General features: G+C 48.2%; 1 protein-coding gene across 5 annotated transcripts in view; it reads right to left on the reverse strand.

The window, feature by feature from the left end:
* Positions 1 to 961: 961 nt before the first annotated feature.
* Positions 962 to 20,487, reverse strand: part of DIP2A (disco interacting protein 2 homolog A) — a 133,434-nt gene continuing 113,908 nt past the window's right edge. For 3 of the 5 annotated variants that reach the window (XM_066369954.1, XM_066369953.1, XM_066369951.1), the window contains 16 exons: positions 20,193 to 20,302; positions 20,026 to 20,106; positions 19,787 to 19,910; positions 14,576 to 14,697; positions 14,297 to 14,408; positions 13,080 to 13,189; positions 12,454 to 12,584; positions 11,639 to 11,807; positions 10,808 to 10,978; positions 9,713 to 9,742; positions 8,954 to 9,015; positions 8,174 to 8,231; positions 5,965 to 6,039; positions 4,244 to 4,418; positions 3,512 to 3,635; positions 962 to 2,858 (listed from right to left, as the gene is read on the reverse strand). In XM_066369954.1, coding sequence (XP_066226051.1) covers positions 2,606 to 2,858; positions 3,512 to 3,635; positions 4,244 to 4,418; positions 5,965 to 6,039; positions 8,174 to 8,231; positions 8,954 to 9,015; positions 9,713 to 9,742; positions 10,808 to 10,978; positions 11,639 to 11,807; positions 12,454 to 12,584; positions 13,080 to 13,189; positions 14,297 to 14,408; positions 14,576 to 14,697; positions 19,787 to 19,910; positions 20,026 to 20,106; positions 20,193 to 20,302 — 1,907 coding nt within the window. In that variant the 3' untranslated portion in view covers positions 962 to 2,605. The remainder of the gene's footprint in view (positions 2,859 to 3,511; positions 3,636 to 4,243; positions 4,419 to 5,964; positions 6,040 to 8,173; positions 8,232 to 8,953; positions 9,016 to 9,712; positions 9,743 to 10,807; positions 10,979 to 11,638; positions 11,808 to 12,453; positions 12,585 to 13,079; positions 13,190 to 14,296; positions 14,409 to 14,575; positions 14,698 to 19,786; positions 19,911 to 20,025; positions 20,107 to 20,192; positions 20,303 to 20,487) is intronic. The other 2 variants (XM_066369955.1, XM_066369952.1) reach the window with 1 other exon arrangement.

A 20,487-nucleotide genomic window follows, 5' to 3' on the forward strand; every position in this document is an offset into this window, starting at 1 on the left:
TTCTAGCGCCTGAGGCAGAGGCCATAGAGCCATCCTCAGCGCCCGGGCCAACTTTACTCCAATGGAGCCTTGGCTGCGGGAGGGGAGGAGAGAGACAGAGAGGAAGAAGAGGGGGAGGGGTGGAGAAGCAGATGGGCGCTTCTCCTGTGTGCCCTGGCCGGGAATCGAACCCAGGACTCCTGCACACCAGGCCAACGCTCTACCACTGAGCCAACCGGCCAGGGCTTTGAGTCAGTTTTTATAGTGTAGTCTGTGTCTTTCTAGGAATTTGTCCATTTCATGACAATGTCCTTCCTAAACATCTCACAGGCTCATATAAGTAGGTCCCCTCATTAAACTCAGAAAGGCAGAGCTAGATGCAGGGAAACTGGGGCATAGAGCACCCAAAGCTTCAAACCTGGCATGAACTCTGACCCATCCACTCTGCCTATGGGAGCCAAGCCCAAGGCAGTGACTGTAACTGCAGAAGTGCACACGTGCATCTGCAAGGAGGTTCACTGCAGCACTGGTGAAAGACCTAGGATGGACAACAGCAACTGAGTAACAGCTACCTTTAGTTATTAAAACATGTAGAAGAAAAATGTAATAGATTAACAAGCCTATAATTTATTAAGTACAAAAGCTGTTTATAAAAGTATATGATCCTAATTTTGGAAAAATAATTTAAAGGAAAAAATAAATCCCTGAAAGTATTTACATTAAATACTAGTTAGTGCTGCTTTTATTACTCAGAGGTAGGATTATAGATATTCTTTACACTTTAATGTGCCCTGTAGATTTTATGCTGTAAGCATAAATGCTTTTATATTCAAAAGAAAGGAACACATAATAAAACACATCCTATTTGGGGTGATTTTATAAATCTTTTCACACATTTAAAATGCAGAATTACAAAGTCAATAATTTTTATTAACATAATGATATAAAAAACTTTAGTGTGATATACAGAATTCCCAGAGAGTAATTTTAAAACATTTTAATGTGCTTCTTAAAGTCTAATTTACAAGACACCTTGTCTTACTGCCACTGAATTTTCAATACAAAAATTTTACAATATTTGTTTGCTACAAAATACAACATTAAGCCTAGGGTTAGGTAGTTTTTACCCCTGCCAGCCATTCTATTATATGGAATATCCATAGTCCACTGCTAGAACCTCTGTATACCAAACAATAAATTACACAGATTATGTACATAATTACAATAGATTATTTCAATTCCAGTATGTTGTGCATACTAACTGTGGTCCACCAACACAGGCAAACAGAGCTATAATGCACCTGTTCTTAGTAGCCAAATAAGAGTAAGATGTGAGAGTCGGCCTATTTAGCTAGACCCATTAGGTGGAAGATTTTAAATGGTAGAGAATTAATAATAGCTTTGTTAGGCACCAATTCAGGCTAATTCCAGAAAAAACTGGTTGTTTCTATCAAGCATGCATGATTCATGAATTTTCCCATCCTCAGTTCCCCCAAAACCCAACAACTTCATATCATATTCTTTATTAGCTATATAAAAATACTCTGTCTTAAATTGGAGCTTCACTTTAAATTCTTAGAAGTTTCTAAAGGATTTTATATTCTCTTTGATTTAGGTTTACTATAATCACTCAGTTTAGTCATAACTGAATATGGTTACGCCAAATTTTATAGGCATTTTAACTTGAAATGTGAAAGCCAGGACTCAACCGCACTGCAAACAGCACCCAGGACATGAAAACCTCAGACTCCATCACCAATGCTTCCAAATCTGTTGACTCGAAATGAAAATAATTCAGTACACTTCCCTGTATTGAGAATTTAAATTGTGATGTTATAAAAACAAGTGTTTAACTAAACAGCATTTAGTTACAAATCTAGGAAAATGGTTTAAAGCTAAATGGTAATTTATCTTTCCGAAACACAGAATCTACTGTGACAGCCCCAAACAGCACTTATTGAGTATTAATGATAACATCTGCAGACAGTCGGGCACATCTGTTTCAGTAAAGAACAAGAGAGAGGAAGACCACCGTGTGTGACCAAACTGCCTAGTCGGGTCCGAGCAGGGCGGGCAGGACTTGTTACGCGCTCCATCAGCCTTTCTGGGCTCTGCTCCCTGTGAAACAGAAGTGAATCTGCTATAGTGAGGCCTCAAGTTCTTTCTAGCTTAAGTTCTAGAGATGAACTTGTCATTTGAAATGGGAATAAATAATTGAATTTTTAAAATAAAAAACTATAGTTTTAGTCTAAAAGTGCAAACTTGCAATACAGTAGCGAACAAACCACACCTGCCACCCCCGCGGTGCCCATCCAGGCCTTTCACTTCCTCCCCAGTCACCCCATCTATTCAAATACGGACGTTTATGATTTTGTAAATGTCCTTAAAGATTAAAACATTTCTTCAAATCATTCAGGAGGCGGCTTCTCAAATGAGATTTGGGGAACTTTGAGACGAATCTGTAAAGTAGGACAAGGAGCACAGTGTTGTTCCATGAAGACTGCAGCCCTTTGTCCTGGGGGCTACTGACATGCTACAGTGCCATCCCCCCTCCAACACCTTCACTGGCCCACTGCCTGGGAGCCCAGGAGGCACTGGGCAGGGCACTGGGGTTGGGGAGCGGTGTTCACATGTTGTAGGCAACATAGATCGGGTCCAGCTGGTCAGCCAGGAAGCCATCACGCAGGTGCATACGTTGCTTTTCACCTCGAGAGTTGATGGGGATCACACCTGGGTCCACGATGACCACCACGCCTACGACCAGGTGATGCTCCTCCAGCACTACGTTTGTCACCAGGGCCACCAGGTCTAGTGCGTCCTGCTCCAGCCCGTCCAACTCGACTACCACAACCAGCAGATTGGTCCAGGTGAACACCGCACTGGAGGGAGAAGACATACAGCATCACGGGCATGGACACTGGCTTCTGGGGGCTGACAAGATGCAATGGAAATGGTGCCAGACAGAGGAGAGCGAAAAGACAAGGATATTCATTGACATGCGCTGTGCCGAACATCGCTCACAACTGAAGGGTTAGGTTGAACGTGCTTTCTAGGAGTATCTATTCTAATTAAAGTTCTTGCTAAAATTCAAGAGCATTCACTGTTTGATGTTGGAAGCTGACCCCGTCCCAATGCAGCTCCCTACAAAGTAAATTATGAGTCACAATCATTTAAATGATAAAGTTCACATTAAAAGCAGAAACACTTCCAAAAAATAAAGTAAAAGCAGAAACACTTGAAGACAACTGTGGATAGTCACGTTTTGCCTGTGTGTTCGGACAGACTCTTGGTTTAAAACTGATTAAGCAAAGAGGGAAACCCAAGCACACCAGACAGAGCCACAGGGTCTCTGGTGCACGTTTCCTAGAGTGTGTCTGAGAGGCCCAGGGTCAGCTACCAGAGACAGGCTCTGCCAGCATGTGCCTGGTAGACAGGGTCTGCTGGAACCAGGGTGATCAGGCAAATGGCCTACAGGGCCTGGCTCTGCCCCTGAGGAAGGGCTGGTGGGACTTGTCCTCCTCAGGGCTCTTACCACTCAGCGATGCTCCTGTGTGCTCGGATCACGGACGTCTCGATGTCTATGGGGTGGTACCGCATGCCTCTGAGCTCCAGTGTCTCGTCCAGAGATCCGACCACGTACAGCGCATCATGCCGCTCTGTGAAGGGCACAGTGCCATCTAGGGGTCCTCTACCCGTCTGTGTCAGCCTCAGTTGGGCTCTCTGGGACAGGGTACTGGCTATTCCAGCATTACTAGAAAACTGAGCCTCCTGCCAGGTGAGATGTGCAGCAGACCCTGATGAAGGTACCTGTACCCCTCAATTCAGAAGAGTTAGGTAATTATGTGAATATATATTTTAAAATATTATTATTTCTGGAAACAGAATAGTATCTACAGGGGCCACCAAAAGTTCTGATTTGATCTGGCTGGCTTGCTAGGGCCTAAGAAACTTTGCAACTTTAAGGGGTCGTGTGTGGGGAGGGTACCGCACATAGCTAATGAAACACGCAGGTGGCTCTGCCTGGGGAAGACCTGACAGCCTTATCACCAGACCCCCCACATCCTCAGCAGAGGCCAAGGGTCCAAGGACAGTGAGGGATAGTCACAACAAGGAAAATAGTAATTTTCAGAGAATACCACTTCCAGAGTACATCCTTTACCCCCACCCACTTGCAAGGGGTGCAGTGAGTCAGCGGGAATCCGAGAGGTTGCATGTGCCTGCCCTCACCCACAGTGCTGACACGGGCAGCACTGTAACCACTCACCTCCACTTGCATCAGTGAGCTCTGTTCTCCGAAGGAAGCCCAAGTAGCCAGTCCTTGCCCAAATGGTCTGGGTGTCTCCAAAGCTCAGTCGGGCACTGAAGTGGTCAGCATGAAGTGCCTCCTCCCCATGGACTGTGTAGTAGCCTGTGGCGTTGTGGGGGCTGCTAACCCAGATCTGTGGGGCCCAGAGAACAAGAATGAGCTGAGCACAGATTGTGTTATGAGGCATCCAATCACCAAGAAACTGAAGAAAACTATACAAATGCAGGGGCGCTTCCGTCTCTCATCCTGTGAACTACATTAAAATTAGAGGCACGGAAAGCAAACAAGTAACTTTTTTCTTCAAATAGAGTGTTCCTCTTCAGGACTGCGATGTGGATGAACTCACAGGGGTGACACCTGCTCTGCATATCAAACTACCGCTGTCAGTAGGGACGGCGAGCAGTGTACATGTCCACACAGGGACGAGTGATGGAGTGAGGCTCACTGCACGGGCAAGCCCTGTACCAACTTACCCGCATATGTGTTAGTTTAGACACATCCATACACCCTTGTTGGATACACACAGGCTAGCAGTACCCAGTGTCATGTGGCCCCCCCTGGGCTGTCCTTCTAAATACAGGGCCCATCCAGGACCCATAGTCAGCTCCCTAGATCGAGCATCTGGCTCTCGACATCCCCATAAGGCCATAGCCTAAGAAGAGACAGGGCAGCTGACAGGGCCTCTGCCACATGAGATGGAGACCCAGCCTGGCACAGACCCCTGGCACAGACTTTCTGTGACAATCTTTGGGGCATAATGTTGCCCGAACAGCCCTGGCACCAGCTGGCCAGAAGGGGAGGCCCCACACCAACCCCACTCAGCCCTGGGACCAGTATGTCTTCCGATTAGGACACTGAGCAACCCCAAGAGACCCCCAGGCTCACTCACATCCTTGTCCCAGTTAGACTGACACTGGGTGGGCAGTGACTATATGACTACACCTGAGTGCCACTTACCAGGACCCTGGAGACTATCCACACCACAGACCACCAGGGTCCTTGTGCCCACCTGGTGCCAGGACACTGGTTCCACAGCATGTCCCTAGAGCCTGGCACCAGAAGCACGAGGCCATTCCCATCATAACAGGACCAGCCTGGGCACTCAGGCTGTGATCTGGCTCTCTCTGCCACACTGGCCTCCAGGCAGTAAGTCCCACCTGTCCCAGGTTGCTCTGGATTCATGTGCATGAAGGCAGATATAGCAACACAATGATTCCCGCACAGCCTGCGTGTGTCAAGGAGTCATGTCCTTAGGAGTAGAGGACTTTGCCTCCCACCTTGATGTCTGTGTTGTGGCAGCCTCTCCTTCAGGGCGGTGGCTCCTGGCTCCATACAGAAACTATGTTTTAAGGGACAGCTGCTTTCTCCACGCTGCTGGTTTCTGTGTGGCTCCTGGGACTTCCCAGTAACTACAAAACTCAAGGTTTCCCTCTGCTGGAAGAGAATCTGGAGTGGAGACTCATCCTATGACCCATGGGACTCCAAAATCCCACCCGGATACTAGATACAGGAACACAAATGTGTCTGAGGGGAAAAGAGCTAAATATCTCGGCAGAGTCACAAAAGCATGGGTGACCCTAAAGGGTTTAGAATACCCTAATCTGGGGCAGGCAAGGGAAGGGGGGAAGGAGCAGCTCATGGGGTGCATGAGGTCCTAGAATGCAACCCCCCAGCCTCACCTCTCCCAGGTGCGAGTCTCCAAGGGGCCCTTTGGTCTCAGTGTGTGCGATGATGACCTTCACTCCAGGGAGGATCTGGAAGAAGAACCGTGCCCACGTCAGAGACAACATAATACTCCTGCTTCGATGGCATTAAAAACAATAGGCCTCGAAAACATCCAAATGACATAACGTGAACGTGAGTGATCAGGAGGTATAGAGCCAACCTAAATTTGAATCTAAATCTTAACAGAAATAACAGACTTTGATAAAAATATATGCCTCTTAAAAAAATTACTCCATTTCCTAAGAATGGACCCTATTTTGAGTGTCGTGAGGGGCAGAGAGGGTCTCTGTAAGCATCTGTACTTCCGGGGGACTTTCAACAAGGCCGGTCAAGGACTGCCCACCTCTTGTGGGGCACACAGTGCAGAAGGCCACCCAGCCCCACCACTCTCTGCATACCAGCTCAGCCATGTAAGGGCTGTGCATGGGCTTCATCCAGCCTCTGAGGCCTGGGTCGGGACTCTAACCATAAAGAGCCCTTCCTGCTCATGACTCTGAGTCAGTCTAATCACCAGTCACCTTCTCTGCATCAGCTCAGGACAGACAGCGGCACCAGCCCTACCCAGGAGCTATGGCAAACATTACAGGAGAGGGTACCTCAGGTCAGGGGACCTTCCCACACCTGGTCCTGGGGAGACCTCAATGGGCTCAGGTCTGACCATGTGGCTGCTCCAAACATGGTCACCTGTTTGGTTTCCTTAGTTTTCTCTTGTATAAAATGGGAGATGACAGTGAGGCCACCCCCAGGAGGTGGGAAGGGACAAGGGTGTCACAAGAAGTGTATTAGTGTAGGCTGTTGCCCTTGGTCAGTGCCAGGTCCTCCTCTCCTCCCACTGTCATCACTCCCTTGTCACACGCTTCCCTGTAGGACAGTCCTGTCTTCCTGGATGCTGCGGGAGCCTCTGACCTGTCTCCACAGGGCCCACCTGAACCATGAAGCCAGAGCTCTTTCCAGAACACAAATCCATTGGGCACAAGTCATTGTAACAGCAAAACAGAAGGAAAAAAGCATCAGAAGAGGGAGGGTGATTAAGACAATGATGGGACTGCTATAAGTGATAAAATACAAAAGGCAAAAAAGAATTGTTTTGAGACTTAATGACACAGGGAAAATATGCTAAGTTTACAAAAAGAATAATGCAAAGCTGTCCACTGAGCATGTGCTCCAGCAATGTGCTCCAAAAGGGGAGGTCATTGCCTCTCTTCACCCCTCCACTGGTTTCCTCCAAATGACACTAAAGACAGGCACATGGAAGGTATGTGTGCTTCCAAAGCCTCGCATCTGCAGTGAGTTCACTTACTCACTCATCCATCCTCCTCTTCCCCAGCTCAGCCTCAGCTCTGCTGATCTCCCTATGACCATGTTCCTTCCTCAGGACCTTTGACCAGCAGAGCACTCTGCCCTGGGTCCCTTGTATGTCCCCAAAGGTGGCGCAGAAGTCTGTGAGCATAGTCAGGTGGCCCTCCAGCCTGCATGGGTTGGGCGCTGCCCGTCTGTGGCTACACTGGGCACGTGGCCCTGCCTGCTATCCTGCTGTCTCCTGGCACAGGACAGCTGCCGGGTCACATCTTCAACACATGGCCTCACAGGACCATGTGGGCTTTCTTCCTTCCTTCAGCCTCCCCTGGTTCTGAAGATACCTATTCTCTCCTAGGTCTGTGTCTGCTGATCCCTTTCCTGGTGCTCTCAGTTTTAACCTGGGCACCCTCAGGTGATCTCACTCCAGCAACACACAAACCTTCCAACCCCCCAAGTTGGCTCCTGGGGCCTCACAATACTTGTATTGGCTTCAATGGCAAACTGCAACATGGGTCTAGGAGTCTACCTGCTGCCCAAGGCCCTGGTGGGGACCACTTCCTGGCTGTCACCTGGGGCAGGGACTGAGTTGTGCAGATGTGCTGGCTTTTGCTCGAGGACTGTGTGATGGCATCAGGTCCTGACCCAAGGGGCCCTGCAGCCTCGAGCCCCAGCAGTGAGAGTCCCTTTCATGTTTCTGCACCTGAAGTCCTCCTTTCTTGATTTTGTGCTCAGATGTGTACTTAAAACTTAGCCTAGTCCTTGTGTGTGTTTGCAGTAAGGAGAGAAGCCTCCTGCATCAGCCCAGCCCAGCCCAGCCTGCCCACAGACATCTGTGTTCATCAGGGGAACTGCAGCGTCCACTACCTTTCCAGATTCCGTCAATGGCAGACTGTGCGGAGAACCCCGTTCCACCAAACGTACTCTAAAAATTAACAAGGGGAAAATGTCAGAATAAAATTTACTATACAGGTAATAATCTCTAAAAAAGCAATTCACAAGATAATCAGAAATCATTACTGTGACAGTCTGTTGACAACAACCAAGCCCTTAGCCTTTCACACAACTTGGTTGTGACTTTGGAGTGGTGACTTCAGGTGCCACAGGGTACATGCATCCTACCTCCCTGGCTCACCTGGCATGGCTCAGGGTAGGAGCTTATTCTAGGTTTCTCTGTCCCTGACCAGCTGGCATGTTCACAGTAAGACCTACCACTGTCTTCCTTGATCTGTGGCATGGTCACATTTGAGGGCCCAGACAGAAGCCAAGCTTCAATGCTGGGAGGGAACTGGACCTGCCGGCAACCACTGTGACCCCCAGCACACATTTACAGATGTAAAAAACTAATTCCTGCCTTGAAATGGTATTATGTAAAAAAGTCCTTGCCATTAGTTGGTTTACTTGTCCTCAACCCCATGAAAAGCTAAATGTCAAACGTGTGGTCAATTCTATCCCCTTTCCTGGTCATGGGAATGACAGATAAAGGAACACTGACTGAGCCTTGAGGACCCAGGGATGCAAAGGGGAGGCCCAGGCTCCCCCAGAAGGGCTTGGACAGCCATCTGCTTAGCATCCAGGTGCTGAAAAGTCCAGTCAAGACACACCGACCCAGCTGCACAACATCACCAGTGGTTTGACAGCTGTTACCTGTCGTAGCGCAGTGCCCTCATGTCCACGTAGACCGTTGTGGGGTCCGGGCCAGCTGTGCCCTGGAAGGAGAGCAGCACATCTGCATCTACACAGCACAGCCGCCTAACGGCTCCTCCCCGCTGCCGGGAAGGCAGCAACTCTGTTCCAGCAGTGAGTCTGCCTAGGACCACTGAAACCTTCCATCCAAACCTGTACACAGCTCTAGTAACAAGGAAGGAACGTGCCAAACCATACAATTTTACAGTGCAGTTCTAACAACTCAGGATGTGCGGGTGTTGCCACCCAGCTATGGGTCAGGCCTGGCCTTTCTCTAGCCCACTTAATTCTACTGAGGGCTGAGCATAGCAGAGGCTCAGCCAGGGTCAGCAGAGTGATGTCCTTCCTCACTTTGTTTACCTCGGATACCTGGACCCTGAGTAAAAGATGTTGTATTCCTTTTTATTAGATAAGGAACATCAAGTTAAATGGATACTCTGCTCAACATCACTCTCTGAAGATCACAGACAATGTAACAAATCTGTTGGCTGAGACTCAACAGCCTTTCCCTCCACAGGCAATGCTATGAATGTTAAATTCTTTTGAAAACATTTAACTCTTATATTTGATTACAAAGGAACTTTCATAATATGTAAAATAATATTCACTGTGAGCAAAGTCAGACAGCAAAGGAAACAGGAATTTGTGGTTGAGGAGAAAGCCACATGAACTCATGAGAGGAAGCACGGAGGCACCGCAAGGTCGAGGTCAAGGTCATACCTGCTCAGCCAGCTTTCCCAGCCTGTTGGGCTGACAGAAGCAAAGGAGGCCAGCAGAGTGAGACAGGAGGAGACGGCCACAGGAGACAAACGGAAAGCAACAGGCCACGTGAGAAACACACGGTAAGAGACAGCAGAAGGTGTCACTGCATCTCAAAGGGCAAATGCAAATATCCCATTAAGACTTCCGCAATCACACACAGCACCCACATGCCAAATATGGAGGAAGAAGGGTACGGCTTCGTTTATAGCCGCTGACTACACACCAACAGCCTGATGCTCGGTCCTACTTTCTACAACAGGAATAGTGTGACAAAGGCACCCCAGGCCACTTCCTCTTGCCATATGGCAAGGGTTTGAGGCTTGGAGTGGGCTGCATAGTCTTTTCACAGTTGAGAGGATATCAGTGTAAATGCTGGGGAAAAGGATGCTGGTCCACATCTGGTTCAGGACAGCAGTGCTCTAGGATATGGGCCAAGCTGAGCCAAGGCTCCGGAAACAAGAAACAGCCCTATCCCAGGGCCCTGCTCTTGTTCCAACGCTGCCTTTTCGTCCAGCATGCCTTGTCTATGTGGGTGAGCATGTGTTCCATGTGATTTTAGAAAGGAGTGAAATTGAGATACTAGTACAAAGTCTGGAATAACTGGAGTCACCTGAAGAAGCAGTATACAGCACTGTTAGCTGTTCAATTTCTGAAACTTCATATTCCCTTTTAATAAGTAAAATACCTTAATATCTCAAAAACGAATTAAAGGCAATACAAATTAACACATTAATGTATCATTTTAAAACGTTTCTAGGTGTTTTAAGACAATGCTTATTTTTATTTTAAAAAATTAACTGCATATCTGATTTAGATTCCTCCAGGTAAGAAATAGTCACAGTTCAAAATCAATTTGTTTTTTTCCAAAAAAACCTTGTTCATAAAGAGAACAGACTATTTTGTAGACTAGAACTCTCCCAGCTCTCCAAGATAAACTATTTGGAAATGAAACATCAAAGGCTCAGAGGATAAGAAATTGATGTGGTTGGCACAATAACGAACAGTAATGATTCAAAAACTGCCCGTTTCTGGTGCCCAGCGCAGCCACCTTACCTGGAGGCAGATGGCCACGTTGACCCTGCACCCAAATGTGGTGCTCACAGCACGTGCAGGCAGGCCCAGGTCCTTGAACAGCTTGGAGAAGGACTGTGTCAGTGCAATCCGGGGTCGTTCCTCGGCGACCACCATGCATGTACGCACACACGATAGGTTCACCCCCTTCATCTGCAGAGGGGTAAGGGCAACAAGGCAAGACCAGGCCCTGAGCACTATTTTAGGAAGCTTCATGTGCGACCTCAACACAAACCCCACCTCCTCCACTGTGGTCTCCTTCAACAAAGTTCCAGGTACAAAAGCACCAAAGGGCACCCATCTGTTCCACATCTGTACTAAAGCTCCTGCTCAGTTGGCCGTTGCTCCACAGGGCTCTCCTGGCTCCTACCCTAGGTCCTCAGGGACCCTGAGAGCTCCAAAATGTACCAGAGCTAGTGTCAGACCTGCCTCCTCCTCATGTTCTTCCACACCCCCTATCAAGTACCTGCCCCAAGCCAGTCCTTCACCCCTGCCCACTCCACACCCTGTCTCCTGTCACATGGGTGTGTGGATGAAGGGAGCATCCACCTTCCGCAGAGGGGTGGTGAGGGGTGAATGAGCGCCCAGCACAGTGGGTGCTGGGACAAAGGGACACAGAGCCAGCAGGGCTCAGTGCCTGGTAAGGGTTTTCTCTGTTTCCACAAACTGCTTGGAGCTGTGTTGAAAGTCTTTTTTTAGGTTCCAGTGGTCCAGTTCAGAGCCAACCTAGGAATCCCTGATCTGGGTACTTCTCAAGGCAGGATGCGGGATAGCAGGGCCCAGGTAGGCTCAGACACAAACGAACACACTCACCCTGAGGACTCCTGTCTGCGCGCCCAGGCCCTTGGTGCACATCTCCATCACCGAGTAGGAGCAGAAGGTAACACGGGCCTTGTACTGACTCACAGCTGACAGCCACAAGGACACATTGCTCTCCAGCTCCAGGGGGGGCACCAGCACAGACTGGTGTCCAGAGTAAACACTGTGGGGCCGTGGAGGGTCAGGTCAGCTGCAGCCGCTCTGCCCAGGTGTGTCATCTGCACACTCCAGGTGCCCTGCCTACCTATGCCCAACATGCCGGGGGTGGTTGCCTCTGTTTTTCAGGATAGAGCAGGGGAACAATTCTCCCTAATGTCCAGGGGGAGTTTTAATGGAAAGAAAACATGCTGTGGGGGCAGGGGGACAATGCATAGGGTGTCCTGGTTTCCTTGCAGTGCTTCATAAAGCTCCAGAGTCACAGCTGGGGACAGAGTCTGTTGGTTGGGGACTTAGTGTTCTAATTCTAAAGATCTGTTTGCTACTTCCTAGTACTTGATGAAATTAAGTAGTCTCTTCCCAATTACTAATAACGAATAGTGTTTGTATCTAATGAAAAATGTATTTTACTCAATTTCAGACTCAGATGCAAATAAATCCACCCCACCCCCCAAACAAGCCCACTCATGAGTGTCTTTGACTTCCTGGCATCAAAAATGGATCTTCGAATGTTAAAGTTCTAAAGAGCTCAATGTAATTCCAACCCAGGAGGTGGGTGCGGCAGCAGGGTTACCTGCTCACCCGCATACTTCATCCACTCACCTGCACACTCTTCCCATATGCTCACCTGTACATTCTACCTGCGCACTTACCTGCACAGACACCACAGGGCGAAGCCAAGACCACAGTAGGGGTCAAGGCAGATGGCGATCTGCCGAGAAGGGTACAGCTCACACTGCAGCTTGATGGAGCGGCACAAAGCACTAGTGGCTGCATGTGACATCTTAGGGCGTAAAATACAAGGTCTGTCAGTGACGTGCAGGCAGAAAGAGATTAACAACAGTGCCTGCTGTCCCCAATGGCCAGACACATTTGCTTCCTTATAGGATAGGTGGCTTACAATCCCACACACAAAAAAATAATACCCAGGAAATGGCACATTGAAAATCTTCTTTGTAAGATTTCAGGATAATAAAAAATTTTAATGAAGCACTTGGCTCCTGATAGAGATGAACTCAGAAAAGCCATCTGCTCCCTGAGGCCTGTCAACCATAAATCTGAAAATACAGACATCACCACAAAACATCAACATATACATTACTCTCAGGCTAACCCAACTTTGGAGTTTACTGGTATTAAACACAAACTTTAAGGAAGAACACTGTTGCTTCAGGATCTGGGTGAGAGGAAGGGCCTGCACATACCCGCACCCAACACCCTTTCTACTCACCCCTGTGTCAGGGGCTGAAGAAGCAGGAGCTATCATCAAAGGACCTACCTTCACACCTGCTAAGATCCCTGTAGTCGACACACTGAAGTCCAGGTATGCCAGCACATCTGGGGAGGGAGGCCTGTATACATTAGCCACCTTCTTTTTCGGTATGTCATCTGTTAACGGGAGACATCTGTTAACACTATTCAGCCTACAAGGAGAGATGAGACATGATTTCTACCAGGGAGTCCTGGTGAGCATGCTCAGAACAGATGTTAGGCTAGGGGAAAACGGGCTGTGTATGTGAGTGGGGAAGCTTACTTCAACCCTCAAGGAAATGTCACATGGACCCACCATGACAGTATGGGACAGGAACAGTAAGCAAGGTGGATGTGAAAGGGAAGAGACAGGCCTTGAGAGCTGCAGGGGAGTCCTCTGACCACCAGTGGGAAGGTCAGAGGAGAGCACAGGTCACAGAAGCTGGGGTGAGCCAGGATCAACAAGAACTCTGGCCAGTGAGAGCATCAGGGACATGCTCCCAAGCCTATTGATGGGGTCAGGCAGCTGACCAGACAATAGTCCCTGACCTCCTCTCACAGGCAGCGCCCTGGAGTGCAAGGGCAGACAGGTGTAATGGGTAAAAGGAACCCTGTTTGCTCATTGCCTGGCACCCATATAACTGCACATCTCAAGTCTCCAAAGGAATCTGTGCATCACTACTCATTTGAGGTACCTTGATGAGGCCCAGGGGAGACACTCAGCCCTAGGCTGACCTGACAGGACAAGGCAGAGGGATGGGCGTTTACAGCCCTTCTCAGTTGACCCATAAGCATTTCATGAGGTGAGGCAGCATTCACCAGTGACAAGGATGAGGTGTGTGTGTATAAGTGTATGTTCACACACACTACAGGACTGTCCATGTTCTCACAAATGTCAAGCGCTGAGCGGGCATGAGAGGCAGTGGTGGGAGCTGTGGGCCACAGGCACACAGGCACACAGGCCTCAGACAGGGCTCTTCCCTCCCCATTGGTGGCAGAGACCCTGCAGGAGTGATGGTGTGGTGCTTGCTGTCTCCCTCTGTGCTGTGTGCCCAGCTCTGGCAGTGAACACACACTGCCAGGAATGAGCCACCAGGCTCCTTTTAGCAGCCTCCTCACCATTTACTTCAGCGGCTCTTTCCTAATTCATTTTGGATGACAATACAATCCCTAAAACAATGAAAGAAAAGAGGGCTTATCTTGATGGGGACCTGCACGCATGCCAATGGTGTTGAAGGCATGTACCTGCATCTAGAATGGTGGGCCAGGTCTTGATGTCCACAGTGGCTGCTGCTTCCTTGGACTTGAGCAGCCGCATGATGGCCTGCGTGGTGAGGACACAAGCCGACTTGCTGACCTGCAGCGTACAGGGATCAAAGGCACAGTGAGACACCTGCCTGGGAGCAAATCCCTGTGCAGGGCCAGATGAGATAACCAGATGCTGGGAGGAGAGGAGACCCTTGGTCCAACCAGCTCATGGGCCCATGATTAGGTCTGCCCTGTGGGGCCACAGCACACACTCACCTCCACAATCATCTTGACGGTGGGAAGTGTGGTGGCGAGGTTCTGGGAGTGTGGGGGTCTCACAGTGACGGGCACGCAACCACAGTACAGGCAGCCATAGAAGGCAGCAATGAGGTCCACCCCTGGGGAGAAACATGGTCATAGGGTAAGTGTGGGGTTGAATGCAGCTCACCACATCTAGTGTCATCAAACAATGGAATAAACAGGGGGACACAATAGGCTTTACCTGTTAAAGCGGCTACTGCCCCAACTAGTGAAATGTATCAAACACAATGCTGTTAGGGAAGGCCAGAAGCTATTCCTACTCCAGGCAGACTCCCCACAGACCTTGGAGACTGGGGGGGGGGGGGGGGTACAGCCCAGGCCTAGTAGTGAGCTCTGACAACTATATGCATGCACGAGGTGGACATGGGGTGAGGGAGCAAGGACTGTAAACCTTTGAGGGTCAAGCTATGCCCGAGAGGAGACAGGAACGTGGGAGCAGGGTCAGCACACAGAGGCCCCGTATCTCTTTGCCACACATGTGCAGGGCGGCCCACACCCCTGGGGACAGGCTAGGATGTCCCTGTCTCACTCTCACCCACACAATGTAATGCAAACTACTACACTGTTCCTTCATCTTTCTATATGTTTAAAATTCCCTATAATTAACACTCATGGAGAATTGTACCACACTTAAAACACACTTTCTCTTCTTGAACTCAGTTTGACTTGAGAATACCTGTCCCCCACACCCTGGAGGCCTTTCTAGATGCTGTCCTTAAACCAGACACGGCCCCACCTGCCATCCTCAGGCTATAAGACATCAGAGTCTCAGGCTGTTTTAATTCTAGAGTCAAGCTAAATATGCCATGTTTAACCCAGTTCGTGGATTTCACCAGATTACAAGACCCACCAGTATCTAGGAATGTGACCATTGGGGTCAGAGGCAGCTCAGCATGGTAATTAGCCTGAGCCCACCCACCAGGCCAGACTGGTCCCACCAGCACTGTTGCCACAGGACCACCCATCTGCTCTATGCCTGTGGGCAGCTGGGAGGATCAAATGAGGACCACCCTGAGGGCTGGCACAGAGTAGGCTCCAACACACGTGAGCATTCTCACACCCAGAATGGTCACTCTGCCACCGTACCACAAACACGTCATCAAACTGAACACAGAGAGGTATCAGCAGGAACTCACTTTGTGAGCCAGCACAGCTCCAGCTGTCCCTGCAACTTTCCTCTTCTCCCAGCATCACCAGCAATATGCCAGCCCCACCCTTCTGCCGCTTCCAGAGAGCGTGGCTCCTTCATCGCTGGGGTCCTATGCCCCTTTGAGAACTGGAAAACAGTCTTGGATTGTCCAAGAACCAGACGACACACACACCTGTGCCTCTGCAGAGCACCGGAACCACTGGGAGTCTGGGCCTTCCCGCTAGTCTACCCTCTGCCTGATGGTCAGTGTTTAAAATGTAAACTTAGAATGTCAGTCACCATGCAGTTTCATTTTTCATTAAACATTTTTATGATCAGTGTCAACCATGTCCCAAACTATAGAAAAGCATCAGCCATTGTCATCACTCAGAGTCTCAATTATCAGAGTCTCAATTATCAGGATGGCACGGTCTGTTTCCTTATTCTGTGATGTGGCATTTAAGGCAATAATTCTCCCACACCCCACTACTTTAATCCCACCTCCAGAGTATGCCTTTATGTCACATGCCTACAGCCCCAGCCTTGGGCCCAGGATGTGCTCACATTCTCCCAGACCCTTAGCATGTGCCAATGTGGACCTCGAGGGGGTAGGGGAGAGATGGCACCTGCTGGCTGTGTCCCCATCTCCTCTCAGCCAGGGAAATGCTCACCGTACACTGAGCTGCTCTGTAAGTGCCTTGAAAACCAGGAAGTTACAATCACCCTGGAGAAAAATAACCTCCTATTCCAGGGACTGGAAGAATAGAAGCAGCTGTAATGCCAGTGGAAGTTCTGGAGTATCTGTGTCAAGAAATAAGCCAGGCTCTTGGGCAGGGGAGCATGTGGGTGGGTGGCCACACGAAGTCTACACTCCATGGCAAATGCCCAGTGCCGAGGCCTCCCAGCTCTCACCAGCAGCAGGAGTCCCACCAGATAAGCTGAAAAGGGGACCTAGACAGAAACCCTGGAGGTCAAGTAAGAATGGTGTCAGCACAGAGCAGACACACAAGATTGTCACCACAGAGAAGATCCAAGACTTGCAAAAGACATCCACAAAGTGAGTTACAGGAGTTTCAAAAGCAAAAAAAAAAAAAAAAAAAAAAGAGGAAAAAGGAAGTAATGAAAAGAACACTTTCCTGAGAGAAAAGGAGAGTCTGTAGATTAAAATGGGCAGCCAAGTGAGAAAGGACCCACACTGGGGCACATCCCGATAAAATCCCTAACTTCTAGGCAAAACAATGGCAAACTTGTGAAGGGGGAAAGGTGATGCACCAGCACCTACACACCAAAGAAACCAAGAGCGTGGCTCCTGTTCCAGCTGAGGCATGGTTGCAGGGAAGAGAACGGCATGCCGAGTATGTGTCACCCATGTGCCAGAGCTGGGAGAAAACAGCCTGCTGGCAGCCATACAAGAAACACACAGGGAAACCAGATGCCCTCAGTAAAGCGAAGAGTGGGGAACAAAAAGGAGGGAGGGACAAATGGAGATTTCTGAAAGTCTAAGTTCGGGGAGGGAGCAGGGGGGACAGGGAGCACCCTGTAGAAAATAATGTCGTTCTTCCTGGTTGGGGGTATCACTGGCATTTGTTTCCAAAATCGTGGATATAATCAGAAAGCAGGAAGAGGAAAGGAAACCATCCATCCATCATTCACTGGCAAGAGTGTAAGAGCAGCAATTTACCCCAACAACAGGCAGGGCACCCCACAGAAGACACTGCTAGGAGGGGAGAGCACATCAAGGGTGTAGAGACAAGACAAGGGACAAGGAGGAACGAAGGGGGCAGGCACAGTAGACTGGGGAGGGGACAGAGTTGGAGACATTGGAAAACTAGCTACACGAGGTCACATCTTCACAAAGTTATACAGACAGCAGATAAAAACTGTAACTATTTTAAAATGTGCTAAACTATATTGTGAAACAAGACATAAAATAACATATCGGTATTAGAGAAAAATAAAAAATGAGAAAGAACTAAAAATTATAAAAATCATTTCAAAAAATGAAATGAAAGCAGAAGAAGCACAAGAGCAAATAAAGACAACAGACAGACCTCAGTCAGAGGGGGGGGACTGTTAGAGCTCAGAGAACTTGAATAAGAAACAGAAACATCTCAACAGAAATGACCACCACTTAAGACAAAGATTTAACACATGAGCACAGGAGAACAGAAAGTCAAAGGAAGGGAAGACAACAAATAGAAAAAAACTGATTCTAGAAAACTTTCTTAAAATTAAGAAAAAAATTTAAAAAATTTTATTGATTGATTTTAGAGAGAGGAAGAGAGAAGGTGGGGAGAGAGACAGAGAGAGAGAGAGACAGAGAACGACTTGTTGTTCCACTTATTTATGCATTCACTGGTTGAGTCTTGTATGTGCCCTGACTGGGGATCAAACCAGCAACCCTGGTTTATCAGGATGACATTCTGACCAACTGAGAAACACACCAAGGGCTGAAATTTAAATAAATAAATAAATAAATAAATAATTGATGCTGCCTATTGAAAATACCTTCCTTATACATTATACAGTACATGAGAATGTTGACCCATACCAACTAATATCAAAACTACATCCTGGACTTTAAGAAAAGAAAAAGTTCCCTTTAGGTACCTGGAAAAAAACAGCAAGTGACTTGTAAGAGAAAGAAAATTAGACTGTCATCAAATTTGTTGACACTTTATGCCAGGAGAAAATGGAGTAACATCTTTAAGATACTTGGGGAAAGGAAATGTTAGTCAGACTTGTTCTGGGAGCACTGGTACTGGGCTCCCTGGAGAAATCGCTGATTCAGGGGCTGGGTCAGGATTAGCACAAATGGGCCTGGGGCCCCCAGGCACATCCACAGCAAGGAAGCCAAAGGACATCAGAGCAAGCCAGAAGAGGTTCCTACTGGCCAAAGATGGGACAATCTGAGCTTCAATAAAGAAAACAACTGCAAAGAATGGAAACCCAAAAATATGCTTAAACTCATGAGTTCATAATGACTGGTCAACCTCTGAAGTATGTTAGAAAACAAAATTCAGTTTATTGAAAACTGATGGAAGAAAAAAACACTTCTTCCACCTTACCTGTATAACTTCTACCACTAGGTGACCAAACACTAGATGAAGGAAAGTGTCTGCTTATTAGTTTTATGGCTAATAAATAAAAAAGAAATAAAAGAATCTCACTGTTTTGACCCCAATTGAATTCAGAATGTGGAATATTGAGCACCAATGGCTGCTAATACTACAAAATGAGAGACAACCCATGTGGTTTCTGATGAAATAGCTCAATACCACTTACAGTCCCGGCAAGGGACCGGAGCATGTGTCTGACCTGGTGTCTGGCTCCAGCTGCCAATCTGTAGAGAGTACAGCACCCAGGGAACATGCTGACTTGCAGGGTCATGTGGGTCTTTAGTAGATATAGTGTAAGGAAGGAGGAAAAGAGGGTAGCCCGTAGATTAAAAGAGACTTAAAAATATATATCAAATTTAAGGAACATTGGCAGACTAAAGTATGTCTAGAAATCAAACTATAAAGAGGATGACTCCAGAAGTCAGGAGAAAGACTACTTTTGGAGGACAGAAAAGGCTGTGGTTGGGACAGAAGGCAAAAGGATTTCTGGGTACCTGGCAAAGATCTATTTCATGACTTGGCTGGTAGTAACAAGGGTGTTTGCTTTATAAAAATAAAATGTATGGGAGAGATAGGGAAAGACAGCTAGACGAAAAGCCAAAAGGATAATAAAGGCTATACTAAAAGAGTTCAAGTCTAATCACAGTTAGATTACAGTTACTTACAAGCTGACACAGACATGTAAAGAAGCAAACTGTAACTACCAAGACCCAATGTCAAGTTTCAGAAGCTGGACTCTTGTGGTGGCAGTGGTACAGGACTGTACCCGGGAGCCCACCAGAGTCCCTGCAACAGTCTTCTGGGAAGCGACCACGACACCAGCACCAATGGGACTGTCCCATGAGAGAAGACCCAAGGCACATGGGTGTATGTGGAGGAGGAGGCCAGGTGAATTTTGGGATGTCTTGGTGTGCTTACCTGGGGGGTAGACCAAAGCCACATGGTCCCCAATGCTCAGTCTTGCCTTCTCCATCAGAGCAGCAGCCACTCTTTCAGCCTTTCTGTGCAACTGGACACAGGTTGCCGTGCTTGTCACTGTGCCCTAGGAAAGTAATCAATGAGTCACAGTGAGCTGGGGAGCAGAGGGTGTGTTTCTTGGGTACCCCATATACACAGTGCACACTCCACTGTCCTCCACAGGCACTGGGCTGGCTCACCTTGGCGTTGAGCAGCAGAAAGAGTGGGTGGTCAGGAGTGGTGTGGGCCCGCCACTGCAGCACATCAGGCAGGAACAGGAACTGCGCAAAGAGGCCACCTCAGTCCTCCACAGCTTCACGTGGGGGGAGGGGGGCCCTTCTCATCCTCCCAGGTACTGTCCTATTACCTTCCTGGCCTGGTCGCTGTCCTCCAGGTGAGCCAGCTCGCGCCCAGAGGCCTGTGCAATTCTCTTCCCAGCAACCAGATTCCCCACAATCATGGAGGCTGGTCCAACCTCTAGAAATCGGGAGGATGCTGAATGAGAAGCTGATGACTTCTACTGACATATCACACTTCTTATTTGAATTAGGTATTCAACTCTTCACTATGATATAAATGTCTAGGAAACCAGCTATAAGGTTTATGCTAAATGATAGAGAGATCTCTCTCTTAAATATAAGTAATACCAGATTGAAAAATTT

Source organism: Saccopteryx leptura, chromosome 2 (genome assembly GCF_036850995.1).
Source record: "Saccopteryx leptura isolate mSacLep1 chromosome 2, mSacLep1_pri_phased_curated, whole genome shotgun sequence".
Lineage (NCBI taxonomy): Eukaryota > Metazoa > Chordata > Mammalia > Chiroptera > Emballonuridae > Saccopteryx > Saccopteryx leptura.